Source organism: Ambystoma mexicanum, chromosome 5q (assembly GCF_040938575.1).
Source record: "Ambystoma mexicanum isolate Mex_15411 chromosome 5q, UKY_AmexF1_1, whole genome shotgun sequence".
Lineage (NCBI taxonomy): Eukaryota > Metazoa > Chordata > Amphibia > Caudata > Ambystomatidae > Ambystoma > Ambystoma mexicanum.
The window spans coordinates 157,831,339-157,859,245 of record NC_090933.1 but is presented as its reverse complement, the minus strand read 5'-3'; the positions used below and the strand labels follow the sequence as shown (position 1 = coordinate 157,859,245).

At 45.4% G+C, this 27,907-nt stretch overlaps 1 protein-coding gene across 25 annotated transcripts in view; it reads right to left on the bottom strand.

Moving 5' to 3' along the window:
* The window catches only part of EPB41L3 (erythrocyte membrane protein band 4.1 like 3), a 971,190-nt gene that overhangs the window by 230,512 nt on the left and 712,771 nt on the right, over positions 1–27,907 (bottom strand). For all 25 annotated transcript variants that reach the window (XM_069620665.1, XM_069620670.1, XM_069620666.1 and 22 more), the window contains exon 12: positions 978–1,195. In XM_069620665.1, coding sequence (XP_069476766.1) covers positions 978–1,195 — 218 coding nt within the window. The remainder of the gene's footprint in view (positions 1–977; positions 1,196–27,907) is intronic.

Here is a 27,907-nt window from a genome sequence, read left to right as displayed (position 1 = left end):
TCTTCTGCAAAGAGGCAGAAAGCATACAGGCCTTTTTTTAAAGACCAGACAAACTGCCACAAATGTTCACCAACTGAGCCCTACTACTACAGTTAGCGAGGCAGCAATGAAATCTGATCACAGCTAGGGAAACTCAGGATTTATACTGACAGAGGATCCACGGCACAACCTGTAGGCTGCACCGGACTCACTGAAGTGCCAAATCACTGGCCTAGATGAGCATAAAACCAAAGCAAGGTCTATCGCCCGTTAGACGTGAAAGAGCAAACAGATTGTTCAAAAACAACTCTTATCGAGTAGGTTCCTGCTGGTCAGCGTCAGGAAGCTCATCACTCATTTGATCAGTTTTATACGCAAAGTAGTAAGAATTCAGACCACAAAGTTCCTTAGGATTGAAAAGCAAAACAGCATTTGGCTGGGCAGATGCATGGCTGGCTTCCTCTATAGTGCAAGTAGTAAACTTGAGCCACATAGAGCACATTGGGGTTCGAGCATCCTTTGGGTTGGGAGAAACTAGAACATTTACCTAGTTGGATAACCTAGACAAAGATTTGTCAAAAGCGCGGCAGCAAACCAGCTGAAAACATGTGCTAGTTTAATGACGTGACAGCAAGACCAAGCATCAGAAACAGCTCAACTGAATGGCGGGCGGAAGGCCATGAACTGTGCTTGAACTAGATGGCCATTTAAAAAGATTGTGATGGCACCACTTTAAATGATTTACAAAACTGCGTTGGAGAAAAGACATGCTTTTCTGTTTCTGCCCCCAACTTCTCTAACTCACGTGCAAGGCACGAAGGCATGCAAACAGAGAGAACAGTAGTCCAATGTAAACTATTTCCAACAGCAGTCCAATAGATGCAGATTGAATTTGAGAAAGAAAACACATTTTTTACAAATAACTCTGGCTTGTGGGATACTCTACTGTCCCTCCCGGCTGTGACGCACACATTACACAGAGCCCCGTGAGAGTGTACCTTAGTGTCGGGTCGCGGCACTGGGACTGGAATAGGAGTCTCTCTTTTGTCCTGTTCCTCTTCCTCGTCTCTCTCCTCTTCGACTTTCTTTTCTGGAGTCACAGTGGTAATCAAGTTGGTTTGAGAGATGCCCTTTGTTGTGCTGTACGGGCCAGTGCCAACCTCTGCAGCAGACACAGAGTCCTTCATGTACATGTCGTGGTTTTCATTCACTGAGGCTAAAAGCAAAGACAGCTATTTAACAAAGACGGCAATCGCGCCTTCTCGGGTCAACCCTGCAGGTTGAGTAACACGGTCAGTTTATATTCATGATTCGCATTTACTGCTATTTACAACTTTGTACGCAGTGTTTCATGTTGCTGTAGACACACATTTAAAAATATACTCGCTGGCAACTGTACATATTTTTTTGTAGTTGTTGCAGTTTTGTGCCCAACCGCATACAACTGATGTTGCTTCGCATGCCCCAAACAGGTGACCAGATTATTTTCTAGATGAACAGTAAGAAGAGCCAATTCTTTGGAAATATGTTAATTCCCGCTACTTGGAATGCTTCATAGATGCACATACATACACAAAGTGGTGGGAGGAACACCTTCCACTGTGCCTTGATGGTTACCCCCGGAGCTTTATAATGAACATTTAGCAGTGAAAGAACATTTCACATCGTGTAAAGCAGGTTCAGCCTGGAAATATGCTGGGGTGACTTGGGGGAACTCCCCATTCTTTTCAGTGAGGGGGGCCAAGGCGGAAGGGAATGGGATGGTCCAGACGCCCTCCGAGCTCCCGCTTCCAGTGGGGGGAGCGAGGGTGGATCAATGCCCTTCTAGAACGGGGTAATAGTCCACCAGGGACATCCCAAATGAAAACTACCAATATGGATTACAAATGCCCTCAGGCAATGGTTGAATTGCTTGAGGGTTAAAATCCACATAACGGAAGAAATAACAGAACAAAAGGCTTCAAGAGTCTGTTTTACTTACTTGCAGAAAAAAGAAAGGCAGCAAAGCGAACTTGGTCAGCGCAATCAAGCTGATTAGCTGACACAACATGTTGCCATGGGGAGATATGGAATGCACGGAGCGCAAACAGCCATAATAGGAAAAACAAGATGGCGCCAACATCATGCAGAACATTTAACACGACTGACCGATAAGCCTGTTACAAAGATTAACCAATGTGGCCAAGTTGCCTATGTGAAAACGCCAGTAATCTGGCCCTGTCAATAGGAGATGGCAAACCCTCTCGGCCGGGGTCAGAGGCATACCAGGGAGCAATCCAGGGCCAGTGCTACCCCTGGAGGTTAACATGGCAGACGAGAAGGCTCCAATTTCAATCCCTCCCTCTTGCGCCACGATGTGGTCCACTAGACCACCAGGAACAAGGAGGGGAGAAGCATCCACCCAGCCCAGATACACCTAAGTGGCAAACTAACATGAACATTGGCCTCCCCAGGCTTCCCGGTTTGGTACACCAAAAACTTGTGTGTACACACACAATCCCACCCCATCCAACATCAAGGGGTGCTAGAGCTAGGAGGAGAGGGGGAGAGAGAGAGAGAGAGAAAGAGAGAGAGAGAGAGAGAGAGAGAGAGAGAGGAGAGAGAGACAGATTCTTGTGCCATCTGTAACACCTCTACGATTAAGGGTCAATGAGCAGAAACCATGTGAGAAGTCCCATCAGAATATGTAATGCAATGCATGCATGGCCTCAGACAATTGCAAGTCGCAGCACACATACAGACATCACCAGAAAACTATAATAGAACCTGGGTAGAGCCAATGAAGGCAGCAGACCGGGAGGAGACTATTGTGTTCTTTGTCACTCCTTACCATACCAGGACCGGTAGGCCGCTGTAAGGAAGCCATGGTATCAAAGAGTAAGATAGACACAAGTGATCACAGTTCAAGAGTGTTTATTGAAGTTCAATTGGGTTTGAAAAAACGCATATCCAATCCTAAATCTAAAGATGGGAGCAAGCTACGACCATCAAATTATAATTAGGCAGTCCTAGTCGAGTCTGTCAAAATAAAAGGGGTCTGTACTAATACACCTATTTCGAATCCTTATTTCTAAATACAAATAGTGTGTGCAACAATGGTATGCAAAAGAAAGGGTTCAAGAAATGATATGTCAGGATAGTTGAGCAGTTGGCTCTCCTTCCCCACGTTTGCAGCACGGGACAAGGCGGCACACTCGAGCTTAGCACACACACTGGCTTCTCAAGCACGAGGATGCAGTTCCAAACTTTAACATCAAGGCTTTCTGTGCCAAAGTCTCTTTGCCATTCAAAGTCCCTTATTTCAGAGGGCCGGATGCAACACGACAAACATTAAAGTTCCTTTCTTCTTAGGATTTCACATGTACAACTTCTCGGGTGATTAACTGTTCGCTGCGGGCCCGATTCACAATTACTCGTTCTCTTCTTAACCTTTTTCTCACTTTCACTTTTGCCACTTTTCTTGATTCATCACCATTGCGGTGCCGCACCACTCGGTCAAAGTTATTGTCTCTCGTTTTTAAAGTTCAATCACTCATCAGCAGTTCAACTTTACTTGCATCTCTTATCACACGCGCTCTACCATTGTTCTTTCCAGCGCCTGCCATACTATGCCTTTTAAATTCAAAAGAAGACAGTTTCCAATACAATTAGCCTTTTCAATGTATTTATTTGTTTATTGTTTGCTTGTTATGCGCTTATACAGGAAATACATTATGTTTCAAAGCACCCACAGGGCAGCAGGGAGTCAACATGGGATAGCACTACAATTAAATACAAAAAATACAGAGGTAGGAAGGGATGGCCAAACCTACTAGGCCTTGTGAGTATTCAGAACGTGCAAGTGCAGGAAGGAAGAGGGCAGTGGGGTAGGAGCTGTGGTGTCCGTGCTCAATGGTAAGACACAGATGACGTGCAAGGTATGGTAAGCGCTATGCGGCCAGGAGCCGCGTTGGGAGGAAATGTGTGAATCTGCAGTGTGGAGCGTGTGCCAAGGCAAGTGCTGAGGAAGACAGATGCTGGGTTAATTTGGTGTAAATGGTCAGAGACTCAGAGGATGCATAAGGGTCCAATACACCAATCACAGCAACTGTGGGATTAGCAGAGTAAGGAAGAAGGGAAGGAGGAGGAAAAGAGGAGTCTTGAGGTGCTTACGGAGCTTCAGAATGCTGTGCACAAGACACAGAGGGAGGCTGTTACATAGGAGGGATCCAGCTGAAGAAAGTGAGCGACCACCTGCTCTCTGTTTAGCGAAACGCTTTACACACAGAGTTGGTGCCAGAGGAGCATAGAGGTCATGAAGGAGAGTATTTGATAAGAGAGGGTTGCAGATAGGGTGGTCCCCGGCCCCAGACAGCCTTGTGGATGATGCACGGTGTTAGGTAGAATTCTCAGCAATGTGCTAATTCGCTTCTCCCTTAGAGACCCCAGCTCTTTTGCTGGACTTTATCTCGGAGAGAGCGAGATCTTTTTCCCACTCTCTCAAGTATTTTTATTTGAACCCTGTGTTTCTTTTGGTTTTAGTCTGACAAATTCCATAGGCATCATCTTTTTGTATTGTGACACACAACACCACCAGTGCAGTGTCACAGAGAAATCATTTGCATTTCTGCTAAAGGTTTTAATACCTTCTCTTGGATGAATTACTGTTTCCAAGAGCAGTAAAGTGAAATTGACTACTTACCCTTTTCTCTTTGTAGACCCAGCACACACTATCTTACAGATAGTGCTGGAAGGGTTACTTAGTATCCCCTTTGTCTACTTTCTCATGTAACATTTTTATGTTACCCTTTCTACAATTAATGTTATGTTACTTGACATTTATATAGCGCCTTATGTATCATTGGTATGATCTCAAAGCGCCGGTAGGTTGAACGCCCTCGGGAACCGCAGTTTTGAGTCAGTAGAGAGAGAGAATGTCATATAGTTCTTGGGCACACCAGATATGTGGGCAGCTGGTGTAGTAGTTGCATGATAGCTGCTTCTTAGTGGTAGGTGTGATGGTGAAGAAATCAGTTGGATGTGTTCAGTCTGGAGGGTGGACACCCAGTTATGGCTGCGTTAGGCCTGGGGAGACAGATAAGCTAGCAGAATGTGCTAAGCTAGCAGTGTTTAATTAGGATGATGAGTAGTTTGTGGGGTCATGTTAGTATGAGAACAGCTATACCGAATGTGTCATAGTATAGCTGTGTTCTAGTTCAGTGATGGTGTATAGGAGAAAGTAAGCATAGTAGTGCGATATGGTGGTTATCAGTAATGCGCCGGTGACCAAGCACTAAATCCGTACCATTTACTCTGTTTTATTTACTCTATTTGTTCCATCCATTTCATCCGTTCCATCCACTTTATCCTTTCCATCTACTACAACCGTTAAATCCATTCTATCCACTCATGCCCCCATCCACTCTGTCCACTCCATCCACATGATCCACTCCATCTATTCTATCCACAAACTCCATCCTTCTCATCCGTTCCATCCACTTTGTCTGCTCTGCCCACTTCATCCGTTCCATGTACTCCATCCGTTCCGTCTGTTCCATCCGTTTCATGCACTCCATCCACTCCATCCATCCATCCGCTCCATCCGTTCTGTCCACTTCATTTCTTCAAATTACTTCATCCGTTCCATCTACTCATTCCATCCGTTCCATCCGCACCATCCACCCGCATTTTCCACTCTATCCATTTCATCCGCTCCACCTGTTCCATCCGCTTCATCCGTTTCATCCACTCAGTCCGTTCCACCACTCAGTCCGTTCCATCTACTCAGTCCGTTCCGTCTGTTCCATCCACCACTCCATCCACTTTATCCGTTCCATCTACTTCATCTCTCTCATTTACTTCATCCATTCCATCATCTCAATCTGTTCCATTCACTCCATCCGTTCCATTCATTCGATCCACTCCATCTACGCCATCTGCTCATCTGTACTATTCATTCATCGCCTTCATCCACTCCATCCCTCCATTCCATGCTTCCCAGCCGTTCGATCTACTTCATCCGTTCCACTGGTGGCAGTGGTTTACTTGTTCCTAGCATTGTGCGTTTTTACCGCTGGCTGACTCCCATGGGTGCCCGTTTTGTCAAAATGGCCCTGGTCGTCTTTTTTCACCATTTCTTGTTGCAAAGGTCCTTCTTGAGATTTACTCTGCGCGCCAAACCATGTTTGGTCCCTTTGTTCGTTTTGTCTTTGGCGGAATTCACTGGTGAAGCCCGCCTCTGGCTCTAGCGTGTCTGGCAGGGCAGGAAGCAAGGAAGGTTCCCGAAACTCCCTGTGCTTAGTCTCCTTGGTTACAGGAATACACCCAAAGGTGATTGACGGCTGGCTGTCCTTAGAGGACAGCAACCCTGCTGTGTGAGTGACAGCTAGGCTGCGATTGAATGGGAGAGAATTGCATAAAAGGCGCAATCTTTTGCAAGGAAGGCAGAGTCGACCACTGGACGAAGGAACTGGAGAAAGAAACTGGAAGAGAAGTTTGCTGCACCTCCTGGACAGTTGGTTTGCCAGGTGAAGCCTTGCTGCAGTGCTGAAGCTCCAATTTTGACATCGACTAGCGAAGCCCGTAAAGGACGCCTTCTCTGCTTTCGGTTGGTGGGACCAACTGACCCAAAACGAACTGCAGGAAGATCTTCAAGACTCCCTCGAAGCAGGACTAACCAAGCCTGAGCCACCTCAATAGAGTGCAGGATCTCAGAAGCAAGGAAAGTCCACAAGGTGTCCAAGAACCCCAGTGGTGCCATTTGCGAGAGGCTCAAACCGCAAAGTGCAGCTGATCTGAAGTGTGCCCATTGCTGCTTACCCTCTGACTCTGTGTTGAACTATCCCTCAAAATGTCATACATACCTTAATTGTATAGCTGGGAAAGGGTTAATCCATATTGCTTTGGGGGATTCTAAAGTGCATACCTGTTGGAGAAACTTGTTAACCATTGTTTCCTTCCCTAACCTTTTCCTTTTTGCCACAACTTCAGTATTTCCTTTTAAGTGTGAAACGTGATATATTAATGTCCACAGTGTTCTAGCAATTGATGTCACCTGAGGGTGTAGGAAGTGTATGTGTATCATCCCAAAAGGGTATCTACTTACTTAACCGAACTGAAGGAGTGTATTGTTGAAGTATATTTAAGTGTTGCATATTGCTCCCTTCTAAAGAAGGCTTATTTTAAAACTGGCTGTTAAATTAATACATAATTATTTTAATCAAGAATCCTTGAGCATATGTGTTATTTGAATGCATGTCACTGTGAACCTCTGTGTTACAACCCTGCAGCTCACATTGATCCCTCTTGATATAAGCCTGGCTGCTCAGTCACTCTACAAACGTGTGAAGTACAGGCCTATACCAAAGATTGGGTTACCTATTGCCAAGAAGACAAGGCTGGTGTAGTCTCCCACAGAGTTACTACATACAATCTTGCCTAACACAGGGGGATTTTAATTTGACCCGTGAAGCAACTGGGAGCCAGTGGAGACTATTCACGGCAGGAGACATGCAGTTCCTGGGCTTAAGGCCAAGGATAAGGCTCGCTGCTCTAGTGTGGATTAGCTGAAGGCGTTACAGATTGGAAGAAGGTAGATTAAGGATGAGGCTGTTGCAACAGTCAAGCCTAGAGGTAACCTTTGCTTGGGAAACATTGAGCTTTTGGAGGAAAGTGAGAAATGGGATAATTCCTTTGAGAAGGAAGAGTTGGAATTGGGACTTCTTGGTGATGTCCTGCGTGTGAGAGAGGAAGGATAAAGAGGAGTCAAAGATGACTCCAAGATTTCTGGCTTCAGAAAAAGGAGCCGGGGGTGAGGCCAAGGTGGGAGGCCAGAGAGAAGGGAGCAAGGAGGGAGCAGGGGTCCTACTATGAAGGATCTCAGTTTTGCTGGCATTGAGGCATAGATCATTGGAAGAGCACTAAGCCTGGGTGGCAGACAGGCAGTCATGACTGATGGAAGGTGTGATGAGTCAGCAGTAAGTCTGAAAAAGAGTTCAGTGTCGTCTGCATAACACTGGAAGTTGGGGGAGAAGGAGGAGAAGAGGCATGCCAGCTGAGCAAGGTAGATGTTAAAGAACCAGTAGAGAGGCTAGATCCCTTGGGGACAACACAGGTGGAGAAGGAAATAGGAGAGGAAAAGGTGTCCACCATGACATGGGAAGAGCAGTCAGTTAGGAAACAAGTCAGCCGTTCCAGTGCCCGTTCCGAGATACCAAGGGTATCGTTGAGCCTTTGTATGAGGATGGAATTATTGACAGTGTCAAAGGCAGACGAGAGATGAAGTAGAATGAGGACAGCTGGGGAGTTGGACTCCAGGAATGCAAGCAGTTTTTCATGGGTGTTCAGAAGAGCAGTTTCTGTGCCTCTGGATGCTCGAAATCCCGATTGATGATCGTGGACACCACCAACAAGTTCAAATTGAGTTGGGGAAAGACCTGCTTCTCCAGCAGTTTCCCCAGTAAGGGGCTGATTGAAATAGGGCAGTAGTTGGCTGGACAGGTAGGGTCTGCTGAAGGTTTTTTTAGGAGGGGGCACACAATGGAGTGCTTGAGGGAGGAAGGGAAAGATCCAGTAGCGAAAGAGTGGTTGCAGAAATTAGCGATGCAGCGTCAAGAGAGCCAATGTAGTCCTAGCAAGATCTGGACAAGCAAGGGGGAACCTGTTTGGAAGAAGCCTTCATAGAGAGGACAACTCTGGTAACTTCTTCAGGTGTGACAGGGGTGAAGAAGGAGAAGGCGGAAGGAGGAGGGGGAGTGGCCAAGGGGGGTGAGGAGGTGTGGGATGGGTTAGGTGGGTGAGTAACACGGGTGTTCAGGATGTCCTGAGTTTTGGTGGCAAAGTTCCAACACCAAACCCAGTAGAAGGCTCAGATTAGTCGAAAGTGAACCTAGACTCCGGAAGTTCCAGATGCTCCTGTGCCTAGAGGATTGTTTATTTTTGGAGAATGTAGCCAGGGGGTTTCACCTCTTGCCCTTAATGAAAAGCATGGGAAATAGGTGAGAAATCTAGGAGAGGAAGCAAGAGCTTCCCAAGTCTTGGTTACAAGTTACTTAGCTAATTATGTTTCAGAAATTATAAGTTACTCACCGTAGTGACTAACGTACTCTTAGTCCATAGTTCCCTTTCCTCCATACTGTATGGGCGTCCCTTCCAAGGGACGGGAGACGGAACCTTTTTCCACCAGAAAAAACCTTCTTCCCCTTTAAATTTAGAGGAGCGCAGGGGTGCGGCCCAGGGAGCATGCGCTGCCCTGACTCCACCCTCCTACACAGCACCTCAGTCCCCACTGATGTGTCGACAATAGATGTAACATTGCCTAATGACACCAGTATTATTAGGGGGGAGGTTGGTGGGACGCATGGAGGAAAGGGGACTATGGACTAAGAGTACATTAGTCACTACGGTGAGTAACTTATAATTACTCTTACGTCCAGTCCCCTTTCACTGTATGGGTGATTACAACTGATTGTAGCCCCAGGGTGGAGAGGAGACTCTCCTTAAGCAAATAGGTTCCTGAGAACAGCCTGTCTGAAAGCTGCATTCGATCTAGAGCCGGCATCCAAACAGTAATGCTTGCAGAAAGCCGAGGGAGAGGCCCAAGTGGCCGCCCTGCTTAGGACTTGGCAAGGGACATGGCACTGGTATGCGATGGCCGTTGCCTTGGCCCCGACTACGTGGGCATGCATGTTGGCCGGGAGCGGCTTGTGCTGGCCCTCATACGCTTCTTCGACGGCAGAGACCAACCAGCGGGATATGGAAGCCTTACAGGCCTGATAGCCAGGTCTTGAGCCTCTGAAAGTGACAAACAGGGCGTCCGATTTGTAGAAGCCCTTGGTCCTGTCCAAGAAGAATTTCAGGGCATGCATTCAAGTGGAAAGCAGATGGAACCTTGGGAAGTAATGCCGGGTTGGTCCGCAGGACAACCTTGTCCTTGTGAAAGGTGGTATATGGTTCAGAGGCGACCAGCGCCTGAATTTCGCTGACTCTACAAGGAGAGGCGAGGCTGACTAGTAAGGCCGTCTTGATGGTGACCAGCCTGATGTTCACGGACGCCACTGGCTCGAACAGGTTGTGCCAGGGCGCCCAAGACTATGTTAAGGTCCCACACCGGGTGCAGTCTCTTGACGTGCGGGTAGAGCCTTGTGAGTCCCGTCAGATGTTTCTTGACAATAGGGTTGGAGGAGGAGAAAATGCCCTCCTCCGAGTTCCTGTAAGCCTCAATGGCTGCGAAGTATGTGTGGCAGGTGTTCACCTGCACGCTGTAACGCTCACCTGATTCCCACGGAGGCGCAGGTCCGGCTTCAGGTGCTGATGCTTCTTCAATGGTGAAGCGCAGGACTCTGAAGATGGACAGGAAGGGCCCCTCTACTCTGGCTTCTCTGGCTCGCAGGAATATTCCCCTGTGCGTGAAAAGGGAGTATTACCTACTGACTGAGTTATGACTGACTGAGTTATGCTCAAGCCTCCCACTCTCTTCCAACCCTCCACGATACCCTTCCACTATTCCCTGTGAAGTCTCACCTTAGGGTCAGGAAGGATGAGCTCTTCATCCTGCTTCTGATGCAGGGGCACGTTGAAGCCCAGTTACTTCACTGGATTGAGGATTGATGGGAGTTCAGGTAAGCTTGACTATTCAGGTAAGGCGCTGTAAAAGTTCTGCTGCAAGTTAAAAAGTCCAAGCTTAAAAATAATGTTCATTGTCTTGTTGCAGCAAGCGCTAATGCTCATGTCTTTTTCCCCTTAGGGGCCGGGGTTCGGAATGCCGGAGATATGGCGCCGACCCGAAGTGAAACGTGCAGTTCCAGTAAATGACAGGTAAGTTCTGGATGAGCGCTCGGGTAATGTCTTTGCATTCGCTCATTCAATGTCTTTGTCTTTTTTCCCCATAGGGGCCGGGGTCCGGAAAATGCCTGGAAGCGGCAAGACCCGAAATGAAATGGGAATGACCCAGCAGGTAAGTCTTAGAAGGAAACTGAGCTTTTCCTATTCCTTTCCTTCTCTCACCTTGTTCTTGTCTTTTTCTCTCTAGGCTCTGGGAAGTGGCTGTGGATCCAGATGATCGCTGCTGAAGATGGAGGCGTCCAGGATAGGTGAGAGAAATGCAGCGCTGCAGCGATCGTAGCAAAATGCTTTTAAAAATGATGTCTTCCTTTTCAGGATCGTCGGTGTGAAGTCTCCGTGGTGCTGATTTAGCATGTAAGGTCTTTTGTCTCCCTTTGCAGGTGACCCAGGATACTGATAGGCGTGGCTGAGGTCCAGATGCAGGAGCTGACACGGTGAGCGTCCAGCTGCGAGGAGCAGAACAACGCGAAGCGTGAGTTGCTGATCGGGTGTGGTTTAAATAGCTTTGGAAGAAGTTCCAAGTGTGTATCCTTCCACCGATCAGGTATGTATCCTTCCCCGACCACACCCGGGTGGAAAGTAGTCCCACAGGTAAAGTAGTTCCATTCAGGCCTCAAGAGGGCCTGGATGTAGCAGCATGGTCTGCATCAGGTAAGTGCACATTAAAAAACTTGAACACATGTCTGGCTTTATGAGCCTGGCGCCTAAGGCGCCAGGACAGGGGTCCAACATGGGCCCGCTGGCACTCCCCTGGGGGAAATGATGCCTGCCTCTGGGGTTGCTGGGTCGGACCTGGCTCCTTGGAGGTAGGCATCATGACACACGCCTGAATTGGCGAGGTGCCCCGAAAAGGAGAGCACGTCGTCCAAGGTGCACGCCAGGGCATCGATTCCCTTGGAGTCTGCCCAGTGGCAAAATCTGGTCCATTTGCCTTTCTACTGGGCCCTGGTAGCTTTGTTCTTGGCGCCTTGTATGATCTCCAGATTGGCCTGTGAGAGGCCAAGGTGCCGAAGCATTACCTGCTCAGGTACTACGCTGTGAGGGCTAGATGAATCTGTCCCCCTGCTGTGCCAGAAGATGTGCTGGGCCCGTCGGGAGGTGAACCAGGGCACTTCAGAGAGACTGAGCAGCTCCGAAAACCATGGCCTGGCCGGCCACCATGGAGCTATTAGAATGATGAGGAGGTGGCGAGACTCCTTGATTTTGCAAATGACCCTGTGAATCAGGGGAGTGGGCTGAAAGGTGTAGACTTTAATGCCAGTCAACTGTGTCAGGCTTTCTCAAATCTGATGTTGTCCCCGGAAGCTGCTGAACCCCCGCAGTCCCCTTTGGATGCTAACCTCTTAACTGGTATCAAACAGTTCAGTTGAGAGCACCCCCAAGGGAAAGGGGGAAAATGGGACAAAATAATAAACTTCAGGTTTTGCTCGGCTTCTTTATCTGTCAACCTGTTGGTGAAAATAACAACAAATTCACTTTAGTCACTAACCTTTGAATTCCTTGGCTCTGACTTCTCGTTATAATATTAAGTAAATAAACACGCCACCATACCTGATTATCCTCTGTGAATAACTTAGAGGACGTGTAAATTCAAATGAAGAAAACAGAAAAATAGAGTCTCAGATGCTCTTACTAATTTCTTCAATTCGGTTGTGAAAAAGCTGCTAATCTCTCTCAGTTTAATGAGTTAATCTTCAAGCAGTTCCAATGTCATTTACCCAAACAACCCGCTGGAAATATTATACATGTAGTTTGTATTGATGATTTCTCGCTGCTTCAATACCAATTCCAAAAATGACACTCTGGCTATTCAAGTCAAAATGGTTTGTTTCCTGAATATATAAAAGTGTTCATTAATTGGATCTTTTGCTGGCAAAGATGATCGCTCATAAAAGAAGCGTTCTTTTAACCAGAATATGCGCATGCGTGAAGATATTGTTTACTCCTTCTAAAATGGAAGCGCACAAAAACAAGGAAAAGAGTTCAAAAATGAAACTGGCATGGGCGCATGCGTAAATGAATAGTATACCACTCTTCTTAATATGAAGTGTTCAAACAGGAAGGAGAAAGTCCTCAGTTCCGGACACTAATCCTTGAAGAGGCAGCCCAGTGATGATCACGCGCCAGGTTAGAATGTTAGTAAATTAAACATAACGCTTCAGAGTCGCATGGCTACCACACTGTCACTTGCGCAGACAGTGTAAGATTTCTAACGCTAGTCCGACGCTAATAAAAGCACTGTTACCAAAAAAGGGTACAATACTCAATATTTTATACGGCCGAAAAAACACACGACGCTAAAATGATAAACAGACCTCCACACTCCAACTAGCCAATTGCAAAAAATGTGACGCAGTTCAGTAAATTTAAATACAGTTCTAGAAGTTCAAAAATAGATTCATGAAAGAACGAAATGAACTACTATTTTAACAAAAACTAATAAAAACAGGAACAAGTTAATTAATGGAATTAATATTTAACTCCTGCTTGAAAATCACAAAGATCCATAAAAGATAATGAATTCACTTAGCTTGCTTCTTTCTTTCACCGGAACGTTTTCTAAGTTTCTTCTTAAATCTCCAACACTTTCCAGAACCAAAATAACTAATTTTAGGCACAAGGGCCTAACTAAAGTTTTCTAAATCTTAAGAGCTTCAAACATAGGACCTTCCAGCTGGGCTTCTGACAATGAAAGGCGGTTTAGAATGTTCCAACAATGCCTTTCTGTTACTTCTGACCAATCACTGATCCTTTTGGAAGTCTCCATTTTGACTTGGGAAGCTCTCCACACTCTGCACAGAAAGTTAAGGCCCAAACCATACTTTATGTTAATCATATCCTCATTCTACCACATTCAACCAAATCCCACGAAACCTGACAGTACCCCCCCCTTAATGCCCTGTCCCAGGGCCAATTTTAGAAGGATACTTTCTATGAAATTTTGAGACTAATTGTGGTGCATGCACATTCACCTCGTCTTCCCATGTACGTTCCTCAGGTCCGAAACCTTCCCAGTCTATTAAATATTGTAGTTTCCCTCTTAACCTCCTGGAATCTACAATTCTTTTCACCACAAACTCTTCGGATGAATTCTCTAACTGAACTGGTGAAGGTGGATGTACAACTCTAGTCCCCGGAATCACAGGTTTTAATAGACTAATGTGAAAAGTTGGATGTATTTTCAAGGAAGTAGGTAGTTTTAACCGTACTGACACTGGATTGATTATCTTTTCTACTTTAAATGGACCTACAAAACGTGGAGTAAATTTGTTTTTGCCCTTAATTCTCAAATGTCTCGTCGAAAGCCAAACCAAGTCACCAACCTTATATTTAGGACCCAACCTCCTTTTTTGATCTGCAAATCTTTTGTACTTCTGTTTACTATCGAAAAGTACCCTTTTTGCTCTTTCCAAATTTTTTCTCATAGTTTTTAATCGAACCTCAACTCCAGGATTTTCTGACTCTTCAGTAATTTCAAAACTTAAAAACCGTGGGTGAAAACCTCTTCCAAGATAAAATGGAGACATGTTAGTTGAATCTTTAGCACAATTATTATAAGCAAATTCGGCAAGCCAAATCAAATCCACCCATTCTTCCCCTGCCTGTAGATAACACCTCAAATACTTCTCCAGTTCTTGATTTACTCTTTCTACTTGTCCATTGGTCTCGGGATGATAACCTGATGATAAACTGACTTCCACACCCAAATCCTTACAAAAAACCCTCCAAAATCTAGAAATAAATTGAGGACCTCTATCTGAGATAATTTGATTAGGCAGACCATGCAGTCTAACTATTTCTCGCAAAAAGACTTTGGCCAAATTGTCTGCAGTAACCTCTCCCTCCATTGGAACAAAGTGAGCCTCTTTTGACAAGAGGTCCACCACAACTAGAATAGATGTACAACCCTTGTCACAAGGAAGATCTGTAATGAAGTCCAGGGAAATTGTATGCCAAGGACGAGGTGGAATAGGCAACGGCTCCAACAACCCGACTGGTTTTCCGGTTTGACTCTTCATTTGAGCGCAAATAGCACAAGTTTTTACAAAATTTAAGATGTCCTGACGCATTTTTTCCCACCAGAAGCTCCTCCTGACCAATTCTAGCGTCTTTCTAAAACCTGGGTGTCCGGACAGCATAGATTCATGACAGTCTCTTATTACTCTCTCTCTCAATTCCAAAATAGGTAAGTAAAGTTTATTTTCAAAGAACGGCAATCCTTTCTCAATTTTTCGAACCGGATCCTTTCGGACCCATTCCTCCATTTGTGCAATTGACATGGACTTTCGAACTTCTTCCTCAACATCCTCAATTTTCTGTATTCCGGCAGAAATAAAACAGCATGGATCGATAATGGATATCATCTCCTTTTCTGATTCCATCTCACTTCCAGGAAATTGACGTGATAAAGCATCAGCCTTTCCATTAAGCCTACCTGGCTTAAATGTCACTACAAAATCGTAATCAGCAAAGAACAATGACCATCTTAACTGCCTTGGTGTGAGAGTCTTGGCTGATTTCAGAAAAAGCAAATTTCTATGGTCTGTTAACACAGTCACTGTATGTCTTGCTCCTTTTAAAAAATGCCTCCACTCTTCAAAAGCAAACTTGATTGCCAATAATTCTCGATCTGAGATCGTATAATTTTGTTCTGCCATAGAGAATTTTTTAGAATAGTAAGCCACTGGATGAAGTTGTCCGGTCTCTCGATGTCTCTGAGAAAGAACAGCCCCCATGGCAAGATTCGATGCATCCGCTTCTACATAAAAAGGCTGAGATGGATCTGGATGAATTAAAATAGGGGCCGAACTGAACCTTTTCTTTAATTCTTGAAATGCCTCCTCTGCCTCTGTCGACCACACAAATTTGGCACCTTTCTTTAAAAGTTTTGTTATGGGAGTAATCAATCGAGAAAATCCTTCAATAAATCTTCTATAAAAATTCGCAAAACCTAAAAAGCTTTGAATTTCTTTTACTTTCGTTGGTGTTGGCCAATCCGTGATGGCTTGAACTTTGTTCGGATTCATCTCCAATCCCTTGGGAGAAACAATGTATCCTAAAAATTCCACTGAATTAGTATGAAACTGAGATTTTTCTAATTTAGCAAACAAATGATTCTCTTTGAGTCTTTGTAGAACCTTTCCCACATGAATTTTATGCGACTCTAAATCCTGAGAATAAATCAAAATATCATCAATGTATACTACTACGAATATATCTAAAAAATCTCTTAAAATTTCATCCATAAAGAATTGAAAGGCAGCTGGAGCATTGCATAAACCAAAAGGCATCACCAAGTACTCATAAAGCCCAAATCGGGTTTTGAATGCCGTCTTCCACTCATCACCCTCCTGGACTCTCACCAGATGATAGGCACCACGTAAATCTAGTTTGGAAAAAATTGTGGCTCCCTGGACCTGATTCAAGATTTCCGAAATTAGAGGGAGAGGATACTTGTTTTTGATTGTAATTCTATTCACAGCTCTATAATCAATGCATGTTCTGAGAGACCCATCTGGCTTTGGTACAAAAAATAATGGAGATGCGGCTGGAGATTGAGAATGACGAATAAAACCTTTAGCCAAATTTTCTGCAAGGTACTCTTTAAGATAATCATTCTCCTTTTCAGTTAATGCATACACTCGACTACTTGGTAAAACCGCCCCGGGCTCCAAATCAATTTTACAGTCAAAACTCCTATGTGGAGGTAATTCTCCTGCCTCCTTTTCATCAAACACCTCCTTGTACCCTTGATAACACTCCGGAAGATGTCCTAACACCGCTCCTATATTATGTCCTGTAATACCTGCATCAGTCAGAAAAGAGGAAACTAAACCTTGTGTTTCTTCCCTCCCAGGATTACCTTTCAAAAGGCAATTTTCTAAACAGAAACTAGACTGTAATTCTACCACTCGTCTACTCCAATCAATGTGAGGATTATGCAAGGTTAGCCATGGCATGCCTAAAATTATTTTCAAAATTGGTGTATCAATTAAATCAAATGAGATTTCTTCTCTATGACCTCCAAATAATTCCATAACCAAGACACCAGTTTCATGAGTTATAGGACCTGATGAAAGAGAAGTTCCATCTACAGCCCGAACTTGTTCCACAACTTCCTTCCTCACTAGTGGTATTCCCAATGCCTTAGCTACTCCCCAATCCATAAAGTTCCCGGTGGCTCCTGAATCAATCACTACCGGTCCATACCCTTTCTTTTCCTCCTTCAAATACAAGGATACATTTACAGTTATATGTGGAACCGCTGACTGAACTGTATTTGCAACCTGCTGTGCTTTTCCTCCGGCTGATGAAAATTTTTTGGGTGTAAAGGGACAATTTCCTAAAAAATGACCGCCCCTACCACAATATAAACACAAATTATTCTCACGCCTCCTAGTTTTTTCCTCTTTTGATAAAGGACCTTTTATTCTAATTTGTTGATCATTCACCCTTGGTTTCACTTCTTTACTACCCACCTCAAGCTTTGAACGCTCTCCTCTAATGACTGACCTCACCTCCCCCTGAGTACAACGACGCCTTTCTGCTTTCCTTTCACTTATACGATAGTCCAACTGAACTACTAAATCAATCAATTCCTCACAAGAAGAAGGGCGTTGGACTACACTGGACAAGGCATCCTTCAACTCCTCCTTGAGGCCTCTATAAAAAAGAGAAGACCTCTTCTCTGCTGGCCACTGGGATTCTAAAACCAAAGACCTAAACTGTGTGATATATGTAACCAAGTCTCTGTTTCCTTGACGCAAATCTAATAATTCACCATCAATTTCTAAGGACAGTTGTCTTTTATCAAACATTTTCTTAAATTCTTCCATAAAAAGAGAAACATTTTTTAAAGATAAACTCTTCTGCCTAACCAATAAACCTGCCCAAGTAGAAGCCTCTCCAGATAAATAAGACATCATAAAAGTAACTTTGGAAGCATCAGAAGGAAATAGTTCAGGCCTACTAAGAAAGTGCAACTCACATTGGGTTACAAATGTCTGAAATTTACTTGAATCTCCGTAGTAACGCTCTGGAGCTGCCAAAGGTACTGGCATAACTAATGCCCTAAAACCTCCCTCTGCCCCATCACCTCTACCCACACCTCTCTCCTCACCAACCCTTACCAATTCCGGGGGAAATTCTTCTCTCCCAATTCCCTGCGTCTGTGCCATCTTTTCACTTAACTCATCTACTCTTTGTCCTAATTTTTTATTCTCTTGATATGCCACCTTTAATTCTTCCTGTAATTCCCTCACTAAAACACTTAACGCTTCCATTGAGAACTCGGGGTTCATGACAGCTTAGGAGGACTATTTTTTCTGGCCTTTCATTCTGTCAGGCTTTCTCAAATCTGATGTTGTCCCCGGAAGCTGCTGAACCCCCGCAGTCCCCTTTGGATGCTAACCTCTTAACTGGTATCAAACAGTTCAGTTGAGAGCACCCCCAAGGGAAAGGGGGAAAATGGGACAAAATAATAAACTTCAGGTTTTGCTCGGCTTCTTTATCTGTCAACCTGTTGGTGAAAATAACAACAAATTCACTTTAGTCACTAACCTTTGAATTCCTTGGCTCTGACTTCTCGTTATAATATTAAGTAAATAAACACGCCACCATACCTGATTATCCTCTGTGAATAACTTAGAGGACGTGTAAATTCAAATGAAGAAAACAGAAAAATAGAGTCTCAGATGCTCTTACTAATTTCTTCAATTCGGTTGTGAAAAAGCTGCTAATCTCTCTCAGTTTAATGAGTTAATCTTCAAGCAGTTCCAATGTCATTTACCCAAACAACCCGCTGGAAATATTATACATGTAGTTTGTATTGATGATTTCTCGCTGCTTCAATACCAATTCCAAAAATGACACTCTGGCTATTCAAGTCAAAATGGTTTGTTTCCTGAATATATAAAAGTGTTCATTAATTGGATCTTTTGCTGGCAAAGATGATCGCTCATAAAAGAAGCGTTCTTTTAACCAGAATATGCGCATGCGTGAAGATATTGTTTACTCCTTCTAAAATGGAAGCGCACAAAAACAAGGAAAAGAGTTCAAAAATGAAACTGGCATGGGCGCATGCGTAAATGAATAGTATACCACTCTTCTTAATATGAAGTGTTCAAACAGGAAGGAGAAAGTCCTCAGTTCCGGACACTAATCCTTGAAGAGGCAGCCCAGTGATGATCACGCGCCAGGTTAGAATGTTAGTAAATTAAACATAACGCTTCAGAGTCGCATGGCTACCACACTGTCACTTGCGCAGACAGTGTAAGATTTCTAACGCTAGTCCGACGCTAATAAAAGCACTGTTACCAAAAAAGGGTACAATACTCAATATTTTATACGGCCGAAAAAACACACGACGCTAAAATGATAAACAGACCTCCACACTCCAACTAGCCAATTGCAAAAAATGTGACGCAGTTCAGTAAATTTAAATACAGTTCTAGAAGTTCAAAAATAGATTCATGAAAGAACGAAATGAACTACTATTTTAACAAAAACTAATAAAAACAGGAACAAGTTAATTAATGGAATTAATATTTAACTCCTGCTTGAAAATCACAAAGATCCATAAAAGATAATGAATTCACTTAGCTTGCTTCTTTCTTTCACCGGAACGTTTTCTAAGTTTCTTCTTAAATCTCCAACACTTTCCAGAACCAAAATAACTAATTTTAGGCACAAGGGCCTAACTAAAGTTTTCTAAATCTTAAGAGCTTCAAACATAGGACCTTCCAGCTGGGCTTCTGACAATGAAAGGCGGTTTAGAATGTTCCAACAATGCCTTTCTGTTACTTCTGACCAATCACTGATCCTTTTGGAAGTCTCCATTTTGACTTGGGAAGCTCTCCACACTCTGCACAGAAAGTTAAGGCCCAAACCATACTTTATGTTAATCATATCCTCATTCTACCACATTCAACCAAATCCCACGAAACCTGACAGTCTGGAGGTGAAATGCATCGCCCAGGGAGCCGGGTCCCTGACCTTGCCAGGATGCGAACTGGGGACACTTCTTGTTGTGCCAGGTGGCAAAGAGATCCAACTGGGGGTGATCCCACCTGTTGAAAATCTCCTGAATAACGGGATAATTTAGCTGCCACTCGTAACTGTCTGCTCCCAGCCTGCTGAGCCTGTCTGCTTCCAGGTTGGATTCCCCTGGGAGGTGGACTGCCGTGAGATAAATGTCATTTTCTAGGGCCCACTCTCACATGCTGATCGCCAGTCTGCACAGAGGAGGGGATCTGGTGCCTCCCTGCTTGTTGACGTAGTACATGCTGGTTGAGTTGTCTGTCTGGATGAGGGCAACCTTGCCCCTGAAAAGTGGTAGGAATGCCCTGAGCGCCAGCCAGATGGCATTCAGCTCTAGCCAATTGATGTGGTATTCCTGCTCCTGTCGAGTCAAGGTGCTGTGGACCGAGAGATCGTCGAGGGTGGCTCCACAGCCCTCGAGCGAGGAATCCGTGTTGATGGTGGCCTGTGGAGTGGGCGGCCAGAATTATTTGCCCGTCCATAGGTTGCAGTCTCTGGACCACCAAGTCAGGTCCGGGTGGAGAGATGGAGGAACGTTGATCATCTCGGATTGAGAGCCCCGCTACTGGTTCCATGCGGCCGCGAATTGCAGCTGAATCCTTCTCATCCTTAGTCTTGTGTGCAGAACAGCTAATAAAACCGCTGCCAGTAGATCCAGGAGATGTTGGTACCACCATGCTGAGGTCACTTATCTGCTCAGGAAGTGGGCGGTGGCCCTCTTGATGGCTGAGATTTTGTCCTCCGACGGAAATACCTTCTCGGAGCACGTGTCCCAATGAGGCCCAAGAATGTCAGAGTCTGCGTAGGTTGCAGCTGTGACTTCTTGAGGTTGAGCGAGAAGCTGTCAGGTACTGTTAGGATACAGTGACATAATCTGAGACATTAGGTCTGGGGAAAATTAGTATAGAAAGGTTTTTGGAAGTTATTATGAGTTTAATTTTAAAACAGCCAATTTTGCCCTTAACATTCATTGCAGTCTATGGAGAATGCCCCAAGCCAAGATGGAGGTCCTCAGTCTAAGTTCTGATTGGCTGGTGATTGTTTATAGGGAAGACAATGAACATTCTAAACTGCCTTTCATCGTCTTTGCCCAGCTGAGAGGTCGCGTATTAAGCTGCTCCTGCTTAACTTGTTCAGGGGTTTCAAGTTTCAAGCGGTCGAGCGGCTTATTTGGAAAAGCAAACAGGAATCTTGCGGAGATTCATTTTGGCACTGAACAGGAGTAAGAAGATTTCGAGTTATCCAAGAAAAAAGAAAGGTTTCAAAGACTCTCCACAAGATAAGTCCTTTTAAAACTCAAGACTCTTTCTATAATGTCATTGTAGAAGATTTAATCTGATTTTCAAGTTCATATGAAAAATATTTACTAAGAACTTTATTGCTGTCGCATGTTTGGCTTTGTTACGCTACGTTTTCTATCAAGCGCGTGGTTTTTCCGTTAACAGAAGCCTGCGCGTGAGAGACTTCGCTTGAGTATCTAGCGCGAGCTCTTTGGTGTCGCGTGATACTCTTGTGCGTGTGTTTTTTACCCGCGGTTGAACTTCAGCGCGTGTGCTCGCATATTGGATTAAGCGCGTGTGGATTTTTACCCGCGGTTTGTCGTCAGCGCGTGTGCTCGCATATTGGACTAAGCGCGTGTGGATTTTTACCTGCGGTTTGTCGTCAGCGCGTGTGCTCGCATATTGGATTAAGCGCGTGTGGATTTTTACCCGCGGTTTGTCGTCAGCGCGTGTGCTCGCATATTGGATTAAGCGCGTGTGGATTTTTACCCGCGGTTTGTCGTCAGCGCGTGTGCTCGCATATTGGACTAAGCGCGTGTGGATTTTTACCCGCGGTTTGTCGTCAGCGCGTGTGCTCGCATCTTGGACTAAGCGCGTGTGGATTTTTACCCGCGGTTTGTCGTCAGCGCGTGTGTTCGCATCCTGGACTAAGCGCGTGTGGATTTTTACCCGCGGTTGAACTTCAGCGCGTGTGCGTGCTTTCGTTTAATTGCGTGTGGATTTTTTCTGTGGTTTAATCTACAGCACTTCAACGATCTTCACTCAGTTTGGATCCCTATGCGAGTTCAAGAGATTTCTACGTGAGATTTTTGACGCAAGTTTCAAGAAATGTTAATTTAAGTAAAAACACTCTAAAAAGAAATTTATAAGAAGAAATATAAATACTTTCCAGAAACACTAGAACTTCCATTTACTTTTAATGAACTTAAGACTTTGTTCAAGCTTCTTGAGTTTAAAGAAGATTATCTGCAAAGTTAATTTCACATTCATGGACCTACTAAGAAGGCTGAATGATCGTTGAGATTCAAGTCAACTAGTAAGGAAGTCTAGTCAGCTTATCACTTCTCTGGGCATATTGTAGAGAAGTTCCAGGTATGGTTTTTACTTTATTTGGTAAAGGATATTGATACTTAAGGTTAGTATAGTGCCTCATGAATAACAAGGTGTATTATATGTTTATGTTTTACCACAGGTGAAGAACCAGCTAGTCTTAGCTTCCAGCCTGGTGTTTGTTAATTTGTCCCTTCCCCCTTTCCCCTGGAAGTGAGGTAAACTGAGCAGTTTATAGTATCAGCTCAGAGTGCCACATTTTGGGTGGATTGTCGGGGCTCAGCAGCTTCTGCAGACACCAGGATCTCAGCCTGACAGAAGCCCAGATCGTACAGTGTGTTCATAAGGGCATGGGAAGAGTGGTCAAACCCTTCCGGAGATGTAGCCCTGACGAGCAAGTCGTCGAGGTATGGGTAGATGTGGAGGCCCTGCACTCTGTGGAGGGCTGCCACCACATTCATGAGCATGGTAAAGACCGTGGGGCCGAGTTGAGGCCAAAAGGAAAGACCTTGTATTGAAAATGGAAGCCCGTGATCCTTAACCGTAGCAAAGAACGATGGGGCTGCCAAATTGGGACGTGTAGGTACGTGTCCTTCAGATCCAGGGAGCACATCCAGTCTCCCCTGTCCAATGTCTCTGCTATAAAAGCTGGCGTAACCATCTTGAATTTTTGCAGGGGTAAGGAGAGGTTGGGGGTGGAAAGGTCCAGCACAACTCTCAGGCCTGCCTGATTCTTCTTCTGAATGGCAAAAATCCTTGAGTAAAAGCCAAAGCCTCGCTGGGAGGCTGGGACTTCCTCCAATGCCTGGCTCTCTACGAGCGACTGGATCTCCGCCAAAAGAATTGCTGTCCCAACCTGTGGGAGTGGAAGGGGAAAGGAAGGAGAGGCTGGGATAGGGAGGCGGTACCCCATGGATACTACAGAGAGGATCCAGGGGTCCGCGATATTCTGGCACCAGAAATGTGCATGGAGAGCAAGCCTGCCCCCCCACCGGAGACACGTGGACACGAAGGGGCGTGTCATGCATTCTCTCCCTCGGAGGCTGTCGCGGAGGAGGGGGACTGGAAAAAGCCCTTACTCCCCCCTCCCCTTTTTGTGGCTTGCGCCATTTCTGAGACGGCGAGTGGTCTGGCTGCATGGATTTACGTTCCTGGAAGCTGCGGAACCCTCCCTATATACGACCCCTTTCTGAGTGCTGCTGAGATGGAGTGTACGATTTGGGCGTGGTCTTTGCAAGGATGAATAAAGTCTTAGCCGTTTGTGAGCTGTTTTTCTCCTTGTCCAGCTACTTGTCCGTAGAGGAGTGAAAGAGACCCCCCCCCCTCCTCGAACAGTAGATCTAGTATGCGTTCCTGGACGTCCGGTTGAATTTTGTTGCCCGGAGCCAGGCTGTCTTTCGCATGTCTGTGGCAATACAGATGGCACGTCCAGAGGTGTCAATATGGGCCACTGTGGATTCCATGAGGTCAATGTGCCACTAGCTTGGCCTTGGCTAGCCCCGCCTTAAAGCGTGATTGGCTCTGGGTGAGAAGTTCCGGCAGGAAGTCTGCATTTCCCGCCATAATCTTTGGTTGGCGTTGGCCTGACGCAAATGTAAAGAAGCTTTGGAATAGCGTTTCTTGCCATACGCCTCCAAGATCTTCTCCTCCTTGCCTAGCAGCGCTGCAGAGGAGGCGGCTGAGGACAACTGAGGCTTGGAGTATAGTGATGCCGCAGAGATCACAGAGGATTGTGGCTGAGGGTGGGCCGAAAGCAAGAGTGTATCCCCCTCCATCTGCCTGTACTTGGCATCCAGGCATCGATTGACCGGCTGGGCTGAGTGGGGTTTGAGCCAGCCCTTCTTGGCCAGGGAGACTACATCAGTCTGCATAGGAATCCCTGATTTGGCAGAGGGGCGTTGTGTGAAGACGTCTGCCAGAACCCCCTCTGCCAGCTGCTCGACCTCGGGTTGGGGGAGGCCCAGGCCAGCAAGACGTTCGTGGAAGGCCCTGGCTGAGGATGGCATGTCGGGATCCTCCTCCTCATCCTTATCCTGCAGATCTGGGGATCCTGTGGAGAAGGAGTAGTTGGCGCCGGAGGCTGGGGTACAGGGACCGCTTCCGGAGGCTGAGGAGGGGTGGAGGCTGAGGAGTTGGCTGGGGAGCCAGAGGAGGTGGCTGAGCTGGGGCCTGGGGCGCCGACAGAGGTTTCTGTGGTGCTGCTAGCATTGCAGCAATTACTTCCCGATGGCATCTTTCAGGATAACGCCCATCTGAGGTGACTTCATGAGGCCGAGGAACATCTTGAAGAAAACCTCCTCACTGACTGAAGAGGTGGCAGGGGGTGCCGACGGGTTAGTGGGAAGCTGCTGTGGCCGCTGCATACCCTGTCCATACGGACGCAAAGGAAAGCTGCCCTGTGCAAATGAGGGGTAGACTGTAGGCCACGTACCTGGTTGAGGCCAGTCTCACCTTGACACTTGTTCTTCGCCGAATTCCTGGAATGGCGTCGGACGGGTGCTTCTTTCTGGCACGGTGGCCATTTTATCGGGCTGCCTGCCACGTGCCTGTGACGTGTTGCTCAGCCCGCTGGGCCCGGCCTCCTCCAAGACTCTTTCGTGTGGATCATGAGGCCTACCATGCTCCTTGTGCCTAGGCCCGGTAGGTGGACACCCTTGACCCGGGGGTCGGTTGACCTGCGTTAAGGCAATCCCTCGGACGTATTGACGGTATTAGGGCGTAGCCCCTCGGCCATGGTGCCGGTATAAGGGCAGAGCACCTCGGGTGAAGACCTGGTAAAAGAACCTTTCAGTCCCTCAACAATGGCACCGGGAGGATCCAAGGATCCCTCGGCCCGGTAGCTACAGCAGCCTTGGTGCACATGCTGGTAGAAGGTCCTGAGCGGTCCCTCCAGCGCAGGAGAGTCCACAGGAAGGAGTTTCCCTTGCGGGGAGCGATGGATAATATAGGCCCTACCTTGGGTCTGTTTCGATGTTTCACAAAGTTCTTGAAGTCCTCTGGAGGCGACTTCTGGAAGAGCTCCCTCCACCTGGCTAGTCTGTTCTTCAGCGCTTTTGAGGACAGCGAGTCACACGCTGAATAAGATTGCCAACCGTGTTCTGGGCCAAGGCAACGTAGGCAGAGGGCGTGGGGGTCTGAAGTAGGGAAGAGCCTGTTGCAGGATGGACACCGGCTGAACCCTGTAGAAGTTGAAATGCGCCGGGGAGGAGCGTGACGCCTGAGGACTGAGTACCTGAATGATAAAAAGACAAAAAAGAAGAAAGAATTATCCGCGCATGGAATTACATGGCCGAAGCCAAACCCAGGAGCGCTGGTGAATTAGTCCCGTTCCTGTCGACGTGGAAAAGGGGACTGAGGTATGGCGCCAGAGGGCGGAGTTAGGGCAGCGCATGCTCCCTGGGCTGCACCCCTGCTCGCCTCTAAGTTTAAAGGGGAAGATTTTTTCTGGTGAAAAAGGTTCAGTCTCCTGTCCCTTGGAAGGGACACCCATACAGTATGGAGGAAAGGGACGCAAGAGTATATCAGGGTGACAGATGAGCCTGGCCAAACACTGAAAGATAAGTGTACACCGGAAAGGGTATGTGATGAAGTCATTCGGATGCCAGACTGCCCTCTGGGAGATCATTCCGAGGCCTTATTTCTAGGGTTGCGACATAACAACTTTTTCTGATTTACAGGAGGTTTCTTCTGAGTTGATCGTAACTCTTCAAAAGGAAGTGTGGCTGAGCGGTCAAAACAACTCTTCCAAAGGTACAGGGCGGGTAATGGCACAGTAGACACTTTTTTGAGCATACAATCCTGGAATGGCCACGTAAGAGGTCTGAAGGTTGTGCAAAGTAATTTCTACAATTTTTTACTCTAAGTGTTAAGATGGATTTTCCAAATCGACCTTGGGAGTGGATTCTGAGAGGCCAACCTAATATAGTGAACAGAAAAGACACTGATTTCTAGACAAACACAGTCAAGGTAGAGGAGCAGAGCCCTAAGGCTTAGACTCAGAAGGGGCCTAAAAGTGGATAGGACTACAAGGACATATAGCACTGCAATAAATACAGTTAGATTAATACAGCAATATACCATTATGTATTGGGCATTTAAGATGCACTCTAAGCAAATGCAAACTTAACGGAGGAAAAAACAATCTTCGCAGGTCGACGTATGTGGGTTCATGGGCATCCATACATGTGAGATAGGGATAGTGTTATAGATACGTCCCTGTTGATGCCCATTTTTTCGAATTTGAAAGAAAATATGTAATACTCTACACCAAACACTAGATGGTGGCCTATGCTAAGCATGTGATTTTAAGCAGAAACAAGCCACAAAAAAACAATTAGTGGTAAGTAATATTTGCCATTCACTATTGTGGATTATGCTAACAGAACACCAACATTTTATACTTTTAGGAACAGTTATGCAATTGTAGTAGAGTTAGAAGCAACACTTTAAATAACTTTGAATCGTGAAGTAAATTAGAAACAGAAAAACAGTCAATTTCAGTAACATTAAACACAGGAAAGTAATATAGGTAGAACGCCTACAGATTCATCTAAATAAAGGACCTGTGGTGAATCAAGGCTTTTCCTTGACTCGCACAAATAACATATCACTGAATCCCTGTGGCGGTGAAGGGAGAGGAGTGGCTGGGTGAAGCCGGCACAATGCAGTGAGACGCGCTACCAGCGCAGAGAGAGGAAAATCACTCGTTCGTTAAGGCTTCAGCTTCCCTCACAACTGAATAGCAGCACATCTGAAACAGTACAGTGGTAGAACTGGCGCCTCCCACATAATAGAACAAGTTCAATTCTCCATTAAGGACATTGGGTAAACTGAATCTAAATTAACGAAACAACATCTACAACACCACAAAGGCATGGGGAAATAAAATAAAACCTTCTTTCATAAAACAAAAGGAACACAGAGAGCCATACCTACCATCTACCCAGGAGGAGCAAACCAGATAAACTGGAGCAGAGCTTTTATATATGAGGGTTAGTTGGAAGTCCTAATTGATTCAACTGTTATTTGAACTGACCAATACGGGATGACCTACCTTCGGACACTATGATGTAAGAACTACTAACACCCGGAGCTCCAGATACGTTTTGGAAGTGGGAGTATTCTATGGCATTTTTTTTAAAAAGTTTGGAGTAAAATTATTTCTTAAGCTTTATAAATGTAAGTACAATTCCAAAAGGGAGTCTTTTAAAAAAAAAATCAATTTATCATATTAAAATTAATACAATATAGACATATTCATAACATCCATGAATTACAACTTGAACTACTTAAATCTTACTCTACCAACTAATCTAATTATTACACTTAACCATATTAACATCTTATAATCTTATCAACTATAACAACTAATCTATTATTTTATTACAGAAATCCTGCAGATATAACAACAAAACTAGACAACACACACGCAACGCACATAGACAAACAAGACGTAATTCCTTATTAGCTCCCTATTCATTCATGTCCTTCCAACCATTATTATAATAATATTAAAATCAAGTATACAGAAAAAAAAATAATAATAATAAAAAAAAAAGTATACAGTTCATCAAATGGTCCCCATGTCCCAGAGTATTTTCCTCACGTTTCTGCTTTTTTAGCATAACTCTCTCATAACTAGACAAGATTCGTAAATCAGGCAACCATTCCTCCACTTCTGGCTTTTTCCTTGATTTCCATACCCTCAGAATTTGCTTTGCAGCCACCACCAATACTCT